Source organism: Triticum aestivum, chromosome 5A (genome assembly GCF_018294505.1).
Source record: "Triticum aestivum cultivar Chinese Spring chromosome 5A, IWGSC CS RefSeq v2.1, whole genome shotgun sequence".
Classification (NCBI taxonomy): Eukaryota; Viridiplantae; Streptophyta; class Magnoliopsida; order Poales; family Poaceae; genus Triticum; species Triticum aestivum.
The window spans coordinates 697,551,184-697,572,838 of record NC_057806.1 but is presented as its reverse complement, the minus strand read 5'-3'; the positions used below and the strand labels follow the sequence as shown (position 1 = coordinate 697,572,838).

At 43.8% G+C, this 21,655-nt stretch overlaps 1 protein-coding gene across 1 annotated transcript; it reads right to left on the bottom strand.

The window, feature by feature from the left end:
* Window positions 1-8,445: 8,445 nt before the first annotated feature.
* Window positions 8,446-18,591, bottom strand: LOC123101822 (pre-mRNA-splicing factor ATP-dependent RNA helicase DEAH1). Its single transcript, XM_044523101.1, has 14 exons — window positions 18,559-18,591; window positions 12,981-13,043; window positions 12,781-12,849; window positions 12,476-12,565; window positions 12,112-12,198; window positions 11,875-11,990; window positions 11,590-11,656; window positions 10,460-11,500; window positions 10,307-10,369; window positions 9,367-9,490; window positions 9,180-9,280; window positions 9,005-9,067; window positions 8,845-8,917; window positions 8,446-8,759 (listed from the first exon to the last, which is right to left on the bottom strand). Exons 1-14 carry the CDS (start codon window positions 18,589-18,591, stop codon window positions 8,713-8,715), a joined length of 2,037 nt encoding a protein of 678 aa, XP_044379036.1. The 3' UTR covers window positions 8,446-8,712.
* Between the last annotated feature and the right edge of the window lie 3,064 nt (window positions 18,592-21,655).

The following is a 21,655-nucleotide window of genomic DNA, read 5'->3' as shown; positions in this document are numbered from 1 at the left end:
GTGTACCAAGTGTCACCCGGATGGTGGGCTTGGGAACCCTTCTCACATCGTTTGGGGCCGTGAGCGACACCCGCCCGGATCTCCTTGCGGATGGAACCCAAATAGGCGATAAACCTGGATTAGAGTCTTGTGTGGTTAGTCAGGTCGTGGCCGACACCCTCGCCAGGCTTCCTCTTGAAGGTTGCCGAGATACATGACGTGTACATGGTGATAAGTGGTGAGAGCGTGTGTGAAGAAGTACACCCCTGCAAGGTTAACATGATCTATTTGAATAGTCGTGTCCTCGGTTATGGACTTCTTGGATGCTTACGTGGTACATAGACAACTTAAAGTGGATACTCTAAAATGCTCAAGACAGAGTGCTATGGATGGCCTTCTCGTAAGGAGACAAGGATGAATCCATAGTAGTGTATTGATGTGGTGATTAGTGGACTCGTGTGTGCTGCCTCATCTCAAAGAAGTTTCTCGTTGTCGTAGAACAGGATAGCCACTGAGTCAAAGCTGGCTTGCTGCAACTAAACCCCACATTACCTTCTTGATACAAATGCATGTATGATAGGATCTGATGTAAGTCTTGCTGAGTACCTTTGTACTCACGTTTGCTTTATTTATATTTTGTAGGTGAGACATCTGTCTCACTAGTAGTACCGCTTGGACTTCGATGAGTAGCTTGTTACCTCAGCTACGATCTTGTACCTTGGAGGGACTTGTAGATAGTCAGGCTTCTCGGCCTTTTTCTTTTGTATTTGTCTGTACTCAGACATGTAATGCTTCCATTGCTTGTATGCTCCGAATGATGGGTCATGTGACCCCTGTTTGTATTTATGCAATGTGGCTCTTCTGAGTCTTTATCTATATGAGTTGCGTTATGTTGTGATGCCATGTTGTACAGCACATACTTGCATGTTATGTGTACGTGTGACGTGTATTGCTATGTGTGGGATCCGACAATCTAGTTGTTTATCCTTGGCAGCCTCTCTTATGGGGAAATGTAGTCTAGTGCTTCCTTGAGCCATAGTAGTCCGCTACAGCCCGGTTCACCGGAGTCCTGCTAGCCCAGCTCTACTGCTCAGAACACTTGACTGGTCGGCATGTGTTCCACTTCGTACCTATGTCTGTCCCTTCGGGGAAATGTCACGCGGTGACTTCCGGAGTCCTGTTAGCCCAGTGCTACAGCCCGGATTCATACACTGTTGACCGACATGCTCGATGTGATTCATGTATGTTTGTCTCCATAGGTCTATGCCGCTTTGAGTTCACGACTAGCCATGTCGGCCCGGGTTCCCTGTCATATGGATGCTAGCGACACTATCATATACGTGAGCCAAAAGGCGCAAACGGTCCCGGGCCATGGTAAGGCGACACCCGTGGGGATACCATACATGAGGCCGCAAAGTGATATGAGGTGTTACATGCTAGATCGGTGTGACTTAGAATCGGGGTCCCGACAGCTTTGGTATCAGAGCCTGACTGCCTGTAGGATTACCAAGCCAACCTGGTCGAAGTTGAGTCTAGAAATTCTTTAGCTATATAGGGGAATTGATTGTGGAAGGGAACATAAGGCTCTTTTTACTCCTTATGCCTCATGCCTTCTGATCTGAGCCATCCTATCTTTCCTACGGGGTTAAGGAACTAGGATTTCTCTTCCGTCTATCAGGATCACGTGTTGCTACTCTGTAGTCTCTAAGGTTTGGTTGATCTGAGTCATATCCCAGTTTGAGTACCTCCGGTGTAGCCTGTTTAGTAATATCTCAGAACCTTGAGTAATGATGTTGAGTTTGGTGCTACCCCATCATTTGCAGGATGTCTCATTTCGAGCATTTTACAGCCGTTATGCTGCCGGAATTTTCCTAGGAGTTCAAGAGATAGTATTTTTCTCGTACTATAATCTACATCCTTATATGATGCCGAATCCATCCTTGTTTCCTTGGTTGGTTCTTCAGGATGTCGTCAGTTAACCGAAGTTCTGTTGCTTATAGCCGGAACCACGGAGATGGTAGGGATGAGGATCCACCCGACCAGCCTTCGTTGGCAGAGTTCATGTTAGAGATGGAGAAGAACAAGCGAGAGTCTAACCGCTTGTTAGCACGTATTGAGACGAACACCTCCCATCAGCACAAAGAGTCAGCGTCCATCTATGATTTCATTGGTCTAAAACCACCTACCTTCCATCATTCCATTGAACCACTCGATGCAGATGACTGACTCCGTAGTATCACACACAAGCTGCGTTCAGCGAACGTAGCTGAAAGTAACAAGGTCACCTATGCTGCTTATCATCTGGAAGGTCCTGCTAGTATTTGGTGGCAGAACTATGAGGGTATGCTTCCAGCTGGCCAGAAAACCACCTGGAGAGATTTCACTGAGGCTTTTCGCGAGCATCACATCCCTCTGGCTCTCATCGACCGCAAGAGAGAAGAGTTTTGTAGTTTCACCCAGAGTAAGATGGTTGTTGATGCTTATAGTAGAGAATTTGAGAACCTTGCCCGCTATGCTACAGAAGAAGTGTCCACAGACACCAAGAAGCAGGCTAGGTTCCGGAAGGGTCTCAATCCCAAGTTGCGTCATGATATCCACTTGCATCATTGCAATACCTTCCAGGCTCTTGTGAACAAGGCCAATAATGCAGAGACAGCTCAACTCACATACGAGGAGTCTCATAAGCACACCCGTGATTTGGGTTCTTCTTCCGGTTCTACTTCGCAGAAGCGCCGGATTTGGGTTCCGAACTCCGCTCTTCCACCCGGTTATACACCAAGGCCATCTTGTGTGGCACCTCACCCAGTTCAGCAGTATGCTCCACCCAGGCCTATTGGTAGACCGCTTGTCAAAGCGGGTCCATGTCCTACTTCAGGGACTTGTTTCACATGCGGAGAGCCAGGACACTATGCACGTGACTGCTCTCAAACCAACTATGCTCCACCCCAGCCTGAGAAGTCTGTTGGCCATGGTAAGCCATCACGCAAGATGATTAGTGTCAAGTCAGCTCCCGCTGAACGTGGATGTGTGCATCACGTCTCAGCTAAAGACGCTGATGATGATCCGGATGTCGTTCTTGGTACACTCCTTGTCAATTGCCATCCAGCATCGGTTTTATTTGATACCGAAGCATCTCACTCCTTCATTTCCGAAAGCTATGCTAACTTGCACAACATCTCATTTTGTGATATGCCCTCTCCACTAGTAATTCAAACTCCAGGATCCAAATGGCAAACTTCTAGTGTAAGCCATGGTAATGAAATCCTTGTCGACAGACTTGTATTCCTTGCATCACTTATAGCCCTCAAGTCTACAGATATTAACATCATCTTGGGTATGGACTGGATGAAAGCTCATTATGCCAAGATTGATTGTTACACCAGGTCTGTTCAGCTCACACATCCATCTGGCAAGATAGTCGCTGTCTCCACCAGAGTTGCAAAGCGTCAGCTCTATTCTCTTAATGCCAACCCTCTTCCAGACCTTAAAGATATCCCGGTAGTCCATGACTTTCTGGATGTCTTTCCAGAGGAACTGCCAGGCATTCCACCTGACAGAGATGTAGAATTTGTCATAGATCTTATTCCAGGAACCGCTCCAATCTCTAGGAGACCTTACAAGATGGCACCCTTAGAACTAGCTGAGCTTAAGAAACAACTCGATGAATCCTTGCAAAAGGGTTTCACCCGTCCTAGTTCTTCTCCATGGGCTTGCCCCATCCTCTTCGTTAAGAAGAAGGATGGTACGGACCGGATGGTTGTAGATTATCGTCCCGTTAATTTGGTCACGATAAAGAACAAGTATCCGCTCCCCAGGATCAACGATTTGTATGATCAGCTCGCTGGATCCTCAGTCTTTTCAAAGATGGATTTGAGGTTAGGCTACCACCAAATCAAGATCAGAAATGGGGACATTCCTAAGACGGCTTTTGTCACTCGTTGTGGCTAGTATGAGTACACCGTCATGTCCTTCGGTCTAACCAATGCTCCAGCTACATTCTCCCGCTTGATGAACTCGATCTTCATGGAGTACTTAGATAAGTTCGTCGTGGTTTACCTCAATGATATCCTTATTTACTCGAAGAATGAGGAAGAGCATGCCGAACATCTTAGACTTGTGCTAGAAAAACTCAGAGAGCACCGCCTTTATGCCAAGTTCTCCAAGTGCAAATTTTGGTTGCCATAAGTGACCTACCTAGGCCACGTGATATCTGGTAAGGGCATTGCCGTCAATCCCGAGAGAGTTCAGGTCATTCTTGATTGGACTCTGCCTGAAACAGTTAAGCAAGTTAGGAGTTTCCTTGGCCTAGCCAGTTATTGTCGCCGCTTCATTGAGAACTTCTCCAAAGTGGCCAAACCTCTCACGGAACTTCTCAAGAAAGATAAAAAGTTTGAGTGGTCCCCACAGTGTGAGCACAGTTTTCAGGAACTGAAAAGACGCCTGACTTCTGCTCCCATAATTGTGCCATCGGATTTCACTAAGGACTTTGTTATCTAGTGCGACGCCTCACGACAGGGACTAGGTTGCATTCTTATGCAAGATCGCCATGTGATTGCCTATGCATCTCGACAGTTGCATCCACATGAGGAGAATTATCCTACACATGATCTAGAGCTTGCAGCCGTAGTCTATGCACTTAAGACATGGCGACATTACCTTCTTGGTAAACGTTGCGAGATTTACACCGACCACCAGAGTCTCAAGTATATCTTCACCCAACGAGATTTGAACCTTAGGCAAAGACGTTGGTTGGAGTTGATCTCAGATTACGACTTAGGGATTATCTACACCCCAGGCAAGGGGAATGTCATGGCTGATGCGCTAAGTCGTAAGTCCTATTGCAACAATCTCATGTTGCAGCAGGGCCAACCACTTCTCCATGAGGAATTATGTAAGCTTAACCTTCACATTGCTCCTCACGGGTTCCTTTCTACCTTTGTGGCGAAACCTACTCTTGTGGATCATTTCATAGAAGCCCAGAAGCATGATACGGGGATTACCCGGATCAAGAGAAACATTGCCAAGGGCATTGCTGGTAGTTTCTCTATAGATGATCGGGGTGTTGTTTTCTTCGGGAATCGCCTGGTGGTCCCCAAGAAGCAGCGTCTTCGGAAATTAATCCTTAAGGAGGCGCATGAATCTCCTCTCACGATTCATCCCGGTAGTACTAAGATGTATCAGGACCTACGCCAGAGGTTCTGGTGGACTAGGATGAAGAGAGAAATCGCTTAGTTTATTGCTAACTGTGACGTTTGTCGTCGCGTGAAGGCAGAGCATCAGAGACCTGCTGGCACCCTTCAGCCTTTAGCTATTCCTGAATGGAAATGCGATAAAGTTGGTATGGACTTCATCACCGGTTTTCCCAGGACCAAGAAAGGGAATAATGCTATCTTCGTAGTCATTGATCGTCTTTCCAAAGTGGCTCACTTCCTACCTGTTCGAGAGAGTATCACTGCTAGTCAGCTCGCTGACTTATATATTTCTCGAATAGTGTCACTTCATGGTGTTCCACTAGAGATCAATTCAGACCGTGGTAGTCTTTTCACTTCTCATTTCTGGGAGAGTTTCCAAACTGCCATGGGCACCCATCTTTCCTTCAGTACCGCTTTCCACCCTTAATCAAGTGGTCAGGTGGAAAGGGTCAACCAAATTCTCGAGGACATGCTTAGAGCTTGTGTTATCTCATTCGGTATGGGTTGGGAGAAGTGTCTTCCCTTCACCGAGTTTGCTTATAACAATAGCTACCAATCCAGCCTCAAGAAAGCTCCTTTTGAGGTTCTGCATGGACGAAGATGTCGAACACCTTTGAACTGGTCAGAAACCGGTGAAAGACAATTCTTTGGACCGGATATGATCCAGGAGGCAGAAGAGCAAGTTCGCATCATTCGTGAGAATTTGAAAACAGCCCAATCTCGTCAAAAGAGCCAGTATGACCGTAGTCATAAGGAAATGGCTTATGAAGTTGGCGACAAAGCTTACCTTCGGGTTACCCCTTTGAAGGGTAACCATCGATTCGGTATCAAGGGCAAGTTGGCTCCTCGTTACATTGGTACCTTTCTCATTCTCGCTAAACGAGGAGAGGTTGCCTACCAATTGGAACTACCCCCACATCTTTCTCGAGTTCATGATGTATTCCACGTCTCTCAACTCAGGCATTGCTTCTCGGATCCCATCCACGGAGTGGACCACGAAATGCTTGATCTCCAAGATAACCTCAGTTATCGAGAGTACCCCATCCGCATTCTGGATCAAGCAGAGCGTGTCACTCGACGTCATAACATCAAGTTTTTCAAGGTTCAGTGGTCTCATCATTCCGAGAGAGAAACTACTTGGGAGCGAGAAGATCGTCTTCGACTTGAGTACCCCACTTTCTTTGAAAATAAAGAACTCTGGGTTAATATAATCCATTTTTATAAAACATCACATGTCCATCTTGATTATGTATGAGATTATTCTGAGATATTGCCTCCAATAACTAATGTTTTAGGAAGGAATTTATCTCTTCTGATAAACAGAGGAGGGTGAAGGCTATGGTTGTCCCTGCAATTGTGAGATGAATGTTTGTACGGTACTTATCATGGTGAAAGGCCTTATTGACTATCCCCCCTAAAATGCATTTGGGTATGAAGAAACAAAGGAGCATGTGGCCACTGTTCATCCTAACTCAACTATTTACTTGTCCTTGATCCTCTGTAAGGTAGAATCTTGAGATCAGAGTGAGTCAGCCACCACGGAGGCTGACCAGATGGCCTCCGGGATCGTTTAATGGAAATAATGTGACAAAATAGTTCAAAACATGTCTTGTAATGTAATACATCTGCCTATCATTCCACAACTTAATTCCTACGCTGGCATTACATTCAATTGGTGGACCATGCGTTCCTCATAATCTTGTTTACGCCTCCTCCCAAATTTCTTGCGTCGGCTGCCAAATTCCTACTGCTCTCAACTGAATTAGTAAAATGTGTTTCTCGATTGCGTTGGATTTAAATTTCTCACAGGCCTGGGAATTAACTGGAAGTTCTTTTCTTTTTAAAATAATGATCAATTATAAAGAGACATATCCAGTAAAGCCCGTTCAGAAAATTGTTCAACGCATCATAGAAAAAGTTGATCAATGTTCCCACAAGTATTAAGAAAGACATGCAGTAGAGCCCCTGTAGTACATGGTGGTAATTTAATTACCAAGTCTCTCGGCCATAAAGTTACGGGACATGCAACGTGGGTTCGTGCATGCCTTAGTGCCTGTCATTCCCACGTTGTAAGATTACACCGCATGCAAAGATTCTTACATCGGTCAGGCTACTCCACGGACGGAAGTGTGCGGACTGGTTTCAGGCAGGTGCACTGGCCGGCTAGGGTGTTATTCTTCACCCTAGGTAATAGCGCGATTCGCGTCACGCTATTCGTCACCCTGAGTGAGGAATAGTTATTCTTCACTCCCTCTATTTTGACATCAATGCACCGTATTTTTACGTTTCGTAAATTTTATCTTATTTCATACTAAAAAAGAATGTAAGAAAATATATATACTCATCGTAAAAAATATTTTATGTTACGTAAAATTAAGAATGTAAAAACATAGTGTAAAACATACATAAACTATGATTTTTTGGTCTTATAACCCATATTTTTGTTTTTTATACCAAATTTTACATATTAAATTAATATATATGTAATTATTTATATTTTAAACATAATTTATTTAAGAAGCGATCATAAGATTATCTCAGGTGAACCTGAGGGTCAGATGGTTAGCCTTGTGCTGCTGCTTTTCATTTATTTGTGGGAAGCTGACAAGTGGACCCTTGCGGCCGTGGCATAGTATTTTTTGTGACAAAAAAATTCAAGATTTTTTCTTTTGCAAAATAACTGCCAGACGTCCACTTTGTCGTCCGGTCACTGACAGCGGCCCCATGCCATGTTGGCGTGCCTAATCAGCACTCTATTTATAGAAATGTGGTTTGCACCGTATATGCACGTCAAAGCCAAGTTGTGGCACCAGTTCAATGTATGCCAGAAGTTTTAGCACTAAACTAACTTTTCGCGCCAAGTTGTGACACCGGTGGAGTAATTGACTCCATCAAAAAACATCATGCTTGCTCCTAGACATTGGTCCATCAGCCCACAACTTGATAAAATAGCAGCTCCACAGCCCTTGATGCTTCCAGGATATATCATATCAATAAAAGTTATAATTTTAGAGCTCATCATCAAGCCAAGTTGGCAGTGAAGATTCAGAATGCATCTTTTAGCTACAGGTGTTTAAATTCAGGCATAGGTACATGCCTAAATGCAGATATAGCTGCAGTTTCATGCATCATGCAATGCAAGATTGTATATGTACGTTGTTGTTAAATGAATGAAAACTTCTGTGTTCAAAAAAAAGGCACAAGTAGACTCTATGTGCGAGTTAAACTCAAATTTAAACTATTTTAATTGAAAACTTAGTTGGATTGTAGTATAGTGGTAGCCAATGTATGTTTGTTTGATAACCAGCATGACGAAGGACTGAGGGTCCCGGCATCAACGCTGGGTTGTGCCAAACTGTCTACAGCTCTACCCACACCCACAAACTTGTACAAGAACGGTGGGTCATGTTGACAGGACCTGGTGAGTGATATAATGTAATCTAAGAGAAGGTAGAAAAGGGATCCCGATCCGATATTCGAAACTAAACTGTTTACGCAACATCTAATCTGTCCAAACGCTGGCTTCATGAGTCCAGGCAGTCTACAATGCAGCTCGTCCTTGGCCCTTGGGCAGCTTCTTTGAACCAGCTGTGCGGACAAATAAAAGGGGAAACGTTTCGTAAGCTACAGCTCTTTGCTTCAACCAAGAAATAACATCAAGTTCCATGCTTACCGTCGTCCACATCTTTTAGTTGGTAGTAGTGCGGAGCAATTTCCACCAGCCATTCGGGCTTCAGTTCCGTCACCTGCATGCACGCATTGGCCATAGCATTTCAGACGACAATCAATTCTTTCTTTTGCAGCTTGCTTAATTCTGGAGAAACTGTGCAAACCTGGCGCATGTACTCTTTTGTCACGAGAACTAGTTCGTGGTATATTACCCAACGAGGAAGTAGCTGCATATACGAGGCAAATATAAAAAATGTCAGAAAAAGAACTTGGACAAGACTACTACTATGGATGATGGAATGTCCAGGATGTAAAAATAAATACGACAACTCAACATGCCTGTGCTAATCCTGAACTAGGGTGGATAAAGACCGTCTGACGGTTCTTGACAGTTCTATATGAACCATTCTTCTGCAACCGTGCAGAATGGTGGAAGAAACCTGCAACCCACAAGTACCCACTTATCAGATTTATCCATCTCAGGCAACTTGCACAAATAAAGCAACTGAATCATCAGTATACGTACCGGATGTTATAGCCTTTTTAATAGCATCCAAGTCACTGGCATTTGAACAGACCTCAATCTCAACTCTCTCCATAAGTCCCTCCAGTTGATCTCGAATGTCTCTTGCTCTCTTCATGCTGCGGACCTGATTTATGCACCGACAGTTTTATCACATAAACTTTGCAGAAACAGTGATCACAGATTACAGTAACTGCATATATAATAGTCCCTCTGTTCACTATTATAAGATGTTTTGGATATTTCAATATGGACCACATACAGACTGAAAGGAGTTAACAAACACACTAAAATGCATCTATGTACATCCGATTCAGAAAAAATTAGAACATCTTATGATAGTGAACAGAGGAGTACATAAGTAGGCTAATCATGGTCGGCGTTGGTTGGTTATTTTCTAACGACCCTGATTCAAAACCCAACATGAAATTTTAAGGTCTCTATTTCTATAGTGTAAATAAAAAGATGCACCGGGCATGTACAAAAATAGAGTATTAATTAAAAAGTCATGTTCATTAACCCTTTATGCTATGTGCCCCCTATGCTAGAAGCTACAGCACCGACTGGATGAAATAGCATATGTTAGTATCTTCAACAGTCCATTAAAAGCGTCATGATGCTCATGCACATCAATGTTCTATACAACATGTATTATTGTCTCTGCAATTCCAATGCAATTTCTTGCATTTCCTCTACGCATGAGATTCATCGTCAATACTTGAGGCCATAAATTAGATTGGCACAGGCATTCTCATTCAGCCCTACAATAGATACTAAAAAAGCTATTGGCCAGAGCAAGTGCTACGCACACAATCAGTAACATAGGAAGTTACAAAACCTGACAAAATCTAGAGGAACGCAATATATCTTTAAAATAAGAGAATATAATATCTTACGCTGGATCATCAGGATGCATGTTACAAATTATAGACCAATAACATACCTGGATATAATTTTCATAACACCATTGAGTCGAGAAGTCTGTTTCTCTCCATGAGTTATAGACCTGAAATGATCTTGAAGAAATTAGCCCTTTACAGTTCAAATCTAATAAACATTATGAATTCTGATAAATTACAGGGACAAAAAATAATACATTGAGTAATGCTATGTGGTCCCCAATGTTCCCAGTGTGGAAGTTCAACCTTGCATTATCTGCATGAACCTGTTTGTCCTTCGGGCGGTAGAATATAGAATTGCCGATCGACAGCATTGACGCAATGGACATGACCTCATCAGAACACTTATATTTCTCTGAAGCTACTATCATCTTTGACAGCATAGGATCTAGTGGAAACTCTGCCATTCGTCTTCTAGTCTTGGTCAACTCTCCATGACTGTTGAGTGCACTAAGAGCAAAAAGTTGTTCCAGGGCCTTCAACAAGGCCTCTGAAGGAGGTGGGTCCATAAAATCAAAATTAACCAAGTCATGAATACCAAGACTCTTAAGTGTAAGAACAACATTTGCAAGGTTGGTTCTTTGTATCTCTGGAACAGTATTGTCCTCAAGATCATGCATGTAGTTATAACTTGTGTACAGACGGAAACATTTTCCTGGTCCTGTCCGTCCAGATCTTCCTGCCCTCTGGTTTGCTGATGCCTTTGAGATGGGATTGATAAGCAAGGATTCCATCCCTGTACGAGGGTTATATGACTTGATCTTGCAAAAACCTGGGTCAATAACATATTTTATACCATCAATGGTTAATGAAGTCTCTGCTATATTAGTGGCCAGGACCACTTTCCGAGAACCCTCAGGGGTTGTCTCAAAGATCTTTGCTTGAAGTTCAGTAGGCAAATTTGCATAAATAGGGCATATATTTAGCTCTGAAATCTTTGTGCGTAAACCCCTTGTTTTGTGTTTCAGGATCTCATCAACAGTTTCAATTTCTTCCTGTCCTGTAAGGAACACTAGGATATCACCAGGGGGTTGTGTCACATGTATCTGTAAAATAGTGACAATGGCAGCATCAATGTAATCTGCTTCTGGAGCTTTTGTATAATGTACTTCAACAGGGTATCGCCTCCCAGGAATCTTGAAAATAGGAGCTGAATCAAAGTAGTCGCTAAATTTTTCTGTGTCAAGGGTTGCACTTGAAATGAGCAACTTCAGGTCTGGACGAAACCTAGCAATGTCCTGCAGGAAGAGTATTACGTATATGAGGAATTGAGTGGGTGTCTACAAGTCTGGTGAAGAGCATACCAAAATGATACAAGCCAGCTGACCTTAACCAAACCAAACAAGATATCAGTAGACAGCGTGCGCTCATGAGCCTCATCAACCATGACAACACTGAACCAAAAATAAACAGATATAAGCGGTGCGTTCAGGGGGATTGGATCTTTCGCCCCACTTTACATGGGGTTTGATAATGTGCCCCATCATTGTCTCAATGGCAAGTGGCCCCGGCCCCACCCGGCAGCCTCTAGGGGGGGCAAAAGATCCAATTTCTCAGTGCGTTCAATAGTATACTACAACTCATTCAAGGAAAATGATTTGCCAACAATTACCTATAGCCAGCCAAATCTGGTTCTCCAAGAAACTCCCTCAAAAGCATTCCATCAGTCATGTATTTAATCATTGTTTTCTCTGAGGTACAATCCTCAAACCTTATGGAGTAACCAATCTGTAGGGTCGCACTAAACATGGTTATAATCATACAATTTCATATAATGTTATGGAAGATCACATAAGCACATTCCAGAATTTGATATTATTATAAAGTTATTGTTATGAAAAGAACTAACCTCGTGTCCCAATTTAACACCCATCTCTTGAGACACCCTAGCTGCAACGCTCATGGCTGCCACTCGACGAGGTTGTGTACAAGCAACCTGCAAATTTAAAAAATTACCATGAATTTTGATAGAACTCATAAATTCATTGTAACTACATCATTAAGGCCAAACATAATCACACTTCATAGAGCAAAACCATTAATGTGTAACAAAAAAAGAAATTGCAGATTTTTTCATGACGCATTAGACCAAAAAAACCAACTATTCCTATAAGCCATGTATATGCATTAACAGACAGTAATAGTAATAGTAATAGCAATAGCAATAGCAATAGCAATACTAATAGTAGAAAGATAAATGCTGCATGTCATACCTTTCCTCTTGCTGTATATCCAGCTTCATGAAGATATTGAGGTATTTGCGTCGTTTTACCAGAGCCGGTTTCTCCCACTATGACAATAACCTACAAGCACCAAATGCCCACAAAATCAACACAACAACAAATGGACATAATTAGATCATGTCCTAGCACATAAGTTATAAAGAGAAGCGGGTATTTCTTTTAGTAAATATAAGTTCAAATTTGGGGAATTGTGAAAGGGCACTGAGCAAAACATGACTAGTGTTTGCTGAATCCTAGCACATAAGTGTTCCACAGTGAACACTAACATCACAAACCTGATATTCATCAACAGCCTTGAGCAGTTCATCTCTGAATTTGTAGATTGGAAGGGTTTTCCGCTCATCCTAGTTCAAAAAGGAAGTCAGTTCAAAGGCAAAAGTAACTGTTAGGGACTATAATTGTGATTCAACTATTATGAAGAGCATGAGCAGGTACATGTGTTTGCAACAAATAGGTTGATAATCTACTCACACACCTGGAGCTCCCTTTTTAGAATATCTTTTGCATCGATGGTCTCTTGGTCTGAATCATCTTCAAACTATAAAATGAGAAAGTTCAGTAAAAGAGTATCTTAAAGCATTTAAATTAGGAGAGTAAATAAAGTATTTAATCGATTACCTATGTTCCTTCTATGACCGATGATTTAACAAAATCAATTTGATCATCAAATACAAACCTATGAAGTTGAAAAAGTAATATGAGTACAAAACAACTGTTCAACAACGGTGTCGTCAAGGTTATACAAAATTCAACTTTCCAACAAAGGTGCAATCAAAGGCTATAGAGAATTCATTAGTGTATGCAATCAGAAGGTACTTGTTGAGTTGACGTATTTCGAGATTAGGATTTGTCACTCCGATTGTCGGAGAGGTATCTCTGGGCCCACTCGGTAATACACATCACTATAAGCATTGCAAGCATTGTAACTAATGAGTTAGTTACGGGATGATGTATTACAGAACGAGTAAAGAGACTTGCCGGTAACGAGATTGAACTAGGTATTGAGATACCGACGATCGAATCTCGGGCAAGTAACATACCGATAACAAAGGGAACAACGTATGTTGTTATGCGGTTTAACCGATAAAGATCTTCGTAGAATATGTGGGAGCCAATATGAGCATCCAGGTCCTGCTATTGGTTATTGACCAGAGACGTGTCTCGATCATGTCTACATAGTTCTCGAACCCGTAGGGTCTGCACGCTTAAAGTTCGGTGACGATCGGTATTATGAGTTTATGTGATTTGATGTACCTAAGGTAGTTCGGAGTCCCAGATGAGATCGGGGGCATGACGAGGAGTATCGAAATGGTAGAGACATAAAGATCGATATATTGGACGACTATATTCGGACATCAAAAAGGTTTCGAGTGATTCGGGTATTTTTCGGAGTACCGGGGAGTTACGGGAATACGGGGAAGAAGTATTGGGCCTCATGGGCCAAGTGGTGGAAGAGAAGAGGCGGGGCACGCGGCCCCCTAGCCCAAACCGAATTGGACTAGGGGGCCAGCCCCCCTTTCCTCCTTTTCTCCCTCTCCTTCCTTCTCCCATTCCCCCTTCCTTTCCTCCTCCTAGTAGGAGTAGGAAAGGGGAGTCCTACTCCTACTAGGAGGAGGACTCCTCCTCCTAGTGCGCCCTAGGAGGGCCGGCCGGCCTCCCCCCTTGCTCCTTTATATACGGGGGCAAGGGGCACCCTAGAACACACAAGTTGATCTGTTGATCTCTCCCAGTCGTGTGCGGTGCTTCCCTCCACCATAATCCACCTCGATCATATCATAGCGGTGCTTAGGCGAAGCCCTGCGTCGGTAGCATCATCATCACCGTCATCACGCCATCGTGCTGACGAAACTCTCCTATTAAGCTTTGCTGGATCGGAGCTCGCGGGACGTTATCGAGTTGAACGTGTGCAGAACTCGGAGGTGCCGTGCGTTTGGTACTTGGATCGGTCGGATCGTGAAGACGTACGACTACATCAACCGCGTTGTGCTAACGCTTCCGCTTTCGGTCTACAAGGGTACGTGGACACACTCTCCCTCTCGTTGCTATGCATCACCATGATCTTGTGTGTGCGTAGGAATTTTTTTGAAATTATTACGTTCCTCAACATTTTAAATGGACTACAACATACCGATGTATGTAGACATATTTTAGAGTGTAGATTCACTCATTTTGCTTAGTATGTCGTCATTTGTTGAAATCTCTAGAGAAGACTTATATTTGAGAACGGAGGGAGTACTATATATAGGGTCGCGCTATTCGTCATCCTGGATGAGGAATAGTTATTCTTCGCCCCCTCTATATTTTGACATCAATGCACCGTATTTTTATTTTTCGTAAATTTTGTCTTATTTCATACGTAAAAAAGGAAACGTAAAAAAATATGTACTCGCTGTAAAAAGTATTTTATGTTACGTAAAATTACGAATGTAAAAACATAGTATAATATAATACATATAATACATAATACATATATATATATATATATATATATATATATATAATGCGATTTTTCTGGTCTTATAACCTACTCCCTCTGTCCGGAAATACTTGACCTTAAAATGGTTGTATCTAGACTTATTTCAGTTATAGATACATCCATTTTATCCATTTTTAGGACAAGTATTTCCGGACAGAGGGAGTATATTTTTGTTTTTTTATACCAAATTTTACATATTGAATCAATATGCATGTAACTATTTATATTCTAAACATAATTTATTTAGTAAGCGATCGTAAAATTACCTCCGATGAAGAATAACTTATTATGCATCCTAGGTGATGAATAGTATTACTATATACTCCCTCCATTCTTAAATATTTGTCTTTTTAGATATTTCAAATGGACTATCACATATGGATGTATATAGATGTATTTTAGAGTGTAAATTCCCTCATTTTGCTATGTATGTAGTCACCTGTTGAAATCTCTAGAAAGACAAATATTTAGAAACAGATGGAGTATATAAGTAATTCTTCACGTCGGTCAATTGATGGAGCCACCGCTGTAAACATTTATTGGCACCGTCGTAATTGCGAAACAGTATAATGGAGCTAGCTACGAGCAACCACAGCAATTTGACGCTCTACACCGTACGATCGCGTCGTTGGACGTCCAGGATCAGCTCAGGCTTTCGTAAACGGGCCGCTGCTCCGGAAATCTACCGAGGCGGCCTCTGGTTTATCGGGCCAAGTATGAACAGCCCGTTCTTCTATTCTTGGGACAATGGCCCACTCTTCTTTGCTAAGCAGCCCACGCAGAAGCATCGCTGCTGCTCCTGCAGCAGACTTTCGGCTGTCCAGCGCAGTCTCTGAGACGGCCTCGCCTGCGCCGGGAAGGGGAAGTTCTACGCGCGTCCCCAACTTTGGCGGACGAAACTCCTATGGCATGCTCGCCCCGTCCCCTCACTAATTCATTCAGGCCCCCACTTCTTCCCTGCCTCTCCCTCTCCAACCGAACCCTAGCGAGAAAGCGGTCCCGTGGCCAGCGACGCAGGGGCGCACGGTCAGACGGCGGCGGGATGCTTTCACACCTTCGTATGTGCGCTAGAGTTAGCAAGATGATACGAGCGAGGGGTAGATGGGATTGATAGGGCTGTTCTGCTTTGTTAAGACTCAAGTACGATGCATGTTCGTTGGCAACATTGTGTTCAACAGCATCTCCCAATTTAGTCATGTTGTAAGTAATCAGGTGACCTTATCTATGATGCCTGCTTTCTGTGTTGATTGCAGTTCTCTGCAGGCATCTAATAAAGCATCTCGCTATTTTAATTTCAGTTTGTTATGTTTTCCCACATTAATTCGAACGTAGGCCAGGGGAAAATTCAGGATGTGATCATGCATTTTAGAGTGAACTCAAGGTTTCCTCCTTCCTGGAGCTCTTAATTCTAATCTCTTGGGCGTTTTGGGGCACCAGAATTCATTTATCTTCTAAGGCATTGGGCCAAATCTTTATTCATGCAGTGTTTTAGGAAGAGGCAAACAATGCAAAGAGGGAAATGCCTTATGCCTCCCTGATAATAACCAAAAAAGAGCAAGTAAACTAAAGATTTTTGAGAACTCACATAAGATGACAACTGATCTAGCTGATTATTTCTATCAAGTTCAGAAATGTCTGTTAAAGAAAGAGGATTGTTTTGCTATTATGTTATCTACAAGGCCGCTTGTCAGTTTTTGTGTGGTACTGGATTTTCCTAATCTTCGCTAGCTAATGTCTCATAATTATTCCACACAAGAATTAGGTTAGCATCATTGTTTATAAACTATTATTATTATTATTATTATTATTATTATTATTATTATTATTATTATCTATTTATTTATTTATGAATAGGAAGCTCTGGAAGCTCCATATAGCAAGGCTCCGGATTGGTCTAAATGCGCATATTCTGGTCCGACAAACGTGTTGCAAATTACCATGCAGCAGTGTAAGTTAAATTTTTGCTTAGTGTACCAGGTATGTCGACTTCATGAAGAAAATTACAATATTTCCTAGAGCAGAGTATTTCTATGATCTTTTTATGTGTGATTTAGCTATTTTTCATATTTTAGCACGTGGATATATAGATTTCATAACTTGATTCTTCACAAAAATCATTTCGATGGTGGTATACTGTCTCATGTATGTGAATACATCCTTTACTATCTAAACATGCGAGGTTCTCACTGAGTACTTTAGGTTTGTTCATCTTTGCGGAATTGCAAGTTTGTTTCTTTGGCATTGCCGAAAGGCTGCCAATGTCAACCATACGGATTTGGTTATATGTTACAACTCCTAATTTCTCGAATATTTCTATCATTCTTTCCTTAAGATGGACGGGCGCAGCAAAGCGCGCCTCTATGGTCTAGTTTTACCTTGTTATAAGATTACCTCGGCGTGCGGTTAGCCCATCGTGGGGATTAGGAGCTAGCAGCACCCATATCTCCCGATCTATTCTCAGAATTTCGAGTTCAGAGTCTCGACGGCGAGTATTGCTTGGCCGCAGTGTGCGGCTCGACGGCAAGTCCTCGTCGGCAGCATGTCTGCGCCGGGTCTTGGTGTCGGTGCAGGTGATGGTCGTGGCAGCGCTTTTGTGGCATCGGTGGACCGGTCAGCGGCCAGCGAGGAAGCATCACGACGGCTGCGCCATGTCCCACGCGATTAGTCGCCGGATGGCCCCGGCGTGGTGGATCCGCTGTAGGAAACCACTACCACATCCCACGCGAAGAGGCCGCGGTGACTCACTTGGGCGACCAGCCCCTGTTTAGGGTTCCGCTCCTGTAGCAACGCCCGGGGTCCTCCAGTCCTTCAATCCATCCATTTTGACAGCACCGTCACCCCTAAGATGTGCTACGAGCTCGAAGTCTGCATTCGTTTTTGTTCCAAATGGTATGCTGCACACCTACATCTCAAGTGATTAGGTAATTAGGTATATCTCATGTCACATCCCTAGTTCTGGTATGACCTAGGCTAGCCTTCATGTTTGCATCATGTTTAAATTCCATTTAAATTTGAAATGGGGATTTGTGAAACCCTCAGAATCATTTCTGAAAATGACCCAAGTAAAAATTGCTCCAAAAGGGTCCAAGAAAATGCTCATGTTGCTCTCTGAAAATATTGGACAGAGATAAAAATCAAACTAATATTTTTAGGAACTCATAAATTTTTATTTTGGACTTTTGAAGTTAATCCAGTAATTATTTGTGTTGGATAAATATTTTTATATCTATGAAATATTGTCCAATAATTCTGAATATTGGTGAGGGGTTTTGGAATAATCCCTAAGGCCCCTGAAAAAATTGTCAAAATTAAATAAAATGATTTGGTATTTTTATCAAATCAAAACAAATGTCAGAAAAATAGAAAAGAAAACAAATAAAGGAAAAAGCCTACCTGGACCTTACCTGCAGCCTGGCAGCCCAGTGGCCCAACAGGCCGACCCAGTTGACTGGCGCTGCCAGTCATCGTCTCCACCGCGCCAGAAGGACGCCGAGCGCGTGCTCGCCGTGCGCGAGCACACGCCGGCCACGTCCTGCTTCCCCGCTCGCCGCTGGAGGCACCCGACGACGCCACGCACTCGCCCGAACCCGTGCTCCGTGCCGCCGGCCATGGCGCCGCCGTGGCCAGAGGCCGAGCCAGCCGCTCCCGCGCGCGTCACCTTGCTCCTGGTGACACCAGGAGGCCGTAGAGGCCCTCCGCAGCCCCTACCGTGCCCCGTAGCTCGACTCCATCGCGAGCCTCACTCCGGCGAGCTCCGGCCACCCCTCCTCCTCCTACCTACCCCACTGGATGCGCGAGAGCACGGGCTACGCCCCGGTGCTCCCAGCCGCCGCCCCCGTGCCCTGCAGTGTGGACGCCGCCGCGTCCAGAGGTCGCTGGCGACGACCTCGCCGGCCTGACGTGCGGGCCCGACCTGCCAGGTGATTAGCCAGCTAATCACCATTCTTAAGGCTATTCACCATTTTTGCTAACCCCCTGACACTGACAGTGGGCCCCAGAGCCACTAATCTAAATTAGATTAGGAATAACTCCTCTGATAACTAACTAAGTCACTGACATGTGGACCCCACATGTCAGGTTTGACCTGGTCAGCCCCGTTGACTTGCTGACGCAGGCATGACACAATATTTCATTTTCTGGTTTAAATTAATCAGGAAATTTCAGAATATATTCAAAACTTCAAAAATTCATAGAAATTCAACCGTAGCTCAGATTGAAATAATTTATATATGAAAAATTATCAGAAAAATTCAATCTATCCATCTGTACCACTTTCATGCATGTTCAACCAACTTATACCACTGTATAAGTGAAAACATGATAATGGCATTTTAAATGCTAAATATGGAGTGCATATGAACCCTTGGTCCATATGGACTTCATTTAAATGGTTACTAGATGCATTATTGCAATCATAACATCATTACCATGTTCATGCATCATAATGTTGCATATGCTTGTGTTTTGATTTCCGACACCGTTCCTTCTCGATAGGTCCTGCTCCGGAGAGTGTTCGAGAGTACCTGTCTGAGGAGCAGTGCCCCCCTGTTGATCTACCGGGCAAGCAACCCCCCTTGTTCATTCCGATACAATCCTACTCTCTCGCTCCTGTTCTCATTTATTGCATTAGGACAACAATGATTCAACTGCTATTTTATGTTCCGGTAGTTGAACCCATTCCTCTGCATGACCTGTCATTGCCACAGTAAATAGTTAAAACCCACTAGCATGTGTAGGAGTTGCTTGAGCCATGTTGTGTTCTTGCCATGCCATGCCTGCTATTGCTTAGAGTATGTCAGGTCTGATTCATTGGGAATGAATTAGAGTACAGTGCTATGTTCTGATGTTGAGAGTTAAGCGTGTGAACACGATTTGGTAAAGGTAGCGGTGAGAGGCCATGTAGGAGTACATGGTGGGTTGTCTCACTCGTACCGTCCCTAAGAACTGAGTTCTGTGTATGTTGTCCAAGGACTAGCTACTACCACACGTTGGGTTCCGGTAACTCGACCCCTCTCGACTTATTAGCCAACTTGATCTTTGTCCAGGAGTTGCAAATAGTTTCTGGTGTTGTAGGTAGTGCTATTTTTCTACCGAGTGGCACCCGGCAGGGTGGGCTCGGAACAGACTAGGCACAGGTGGCACGGTGTACCAAGTGGCACCCGGATGGTGGGCTTGGGAACCCTGCTCACATCGTTTGGGGCCGTGAGCGACACCCCGCCCGGATCTCCTTGCGGATGGAACCCAAATAGGCGATAAACCTGGATTAGAGTCTTGCGTGGTTAGTCAGGTCGTGGCCGACACCCTCGCCAGGCTTCCTCTTGAAGGTTGCCGAGATACATGACGTGTACATGGTGATAAGTGGCGAGAGCGTGTGTGAAGAAGTACAACCCTGCAGGGTTAACATGATCTATTCGAATAGTCGTGTCCTCGGTTATGGACTTCTTGGATGCTTACGTGGTACATAGACAACTTAAAGTGGATACTCTAAAATGCTCAAGACAAGTGTGAGTGCTATGGATGGCCTTCTCGTAAGGAGACGAGGATGAATCCCTAGTAGTGTATTGATGTGGTGATTAGTGGACTCGTGTGCGCTGCCTCATCTCAAAGAAGTTTCTCGTTGTCGTAGAACAGGATAGCCACTTAGTCAAAGCTGGCTTGCTGCAACTAAACCCCACATTACCTTCTTGATACAAATGCATGTATGATAGGATCTGATGTAAGTCTTGCTGAGTACCTTTGTACTCACGTTTGCTTTATTTATGTTTTGCAGGTGAGACATCTGTCTCACTAGTAGTACCGCTTGGACTTCGACGAGTAGCTTGTTACCTCAGCTACGATCTTGTACCTTGGAGGGACTTGTAGATAGTCAGGCTTCTCGGCCTTTTTCTTTTGTATTTGTCTGTACTCAGACATGTAATGCTTCCATTGCTTGTATGCTCCGAATGATGGGTCATGTGACCCCTGTTTGTATTAATGCAATGTGGCTCTTCTGAGCCTTTATCTATATGAGTTGCGTTATGTTGTGATGCCATGTTGTACAGCACATACTTGCATGTTATGTGTACGTGTGACGTGTATTGCTATGTGTGGGATCCGACAATCTAGTTGTTTATCCTTGGCAGCCTCTCTTATGGGGAAATGTAGTCTAGTGCTTCCTTGAGCCATAGTAGTCCGCTACAGCCCGGTTCACCGGAGTCCTGCTAGCCCAGCACTACTGCTCAGAACACTTGACTGGCCGGCATGTGTTCCACTTCGTACCTATGTCTGTCCCTTCGAGGAAATGTCACGCGGTGACTTCCGTAGTCCTGTTAGCCCAGTGCTACAGCCCGGATTCATATGTTGTTGACCGACTTGCTCGATGTGATTCATGTATGCCTGTTTCCATAGGTCTATGCCGCTTTGAGTTCACGACTAGCCATGTCGGCCCGGGTTCTCTGTCATATGGATGCTAGCGACACTATCATATACATGAGCCAAAAGGCGCAAACGGTCCCGGGCCATGGTAAGGCGACACCCGTGGGGATACCGTACGTGAGGCCGCAAAGTGATATGAGGTGTTACATGCTAGATCGGTGTGACTTAGAATCGGGGTCCCGACAGCTTTGGTATTAGAGCCTGACTGCCTGTAGGATTACCAAGCCAACCTGGTCGAAGTTGAGTCTAGAAATTCTTTA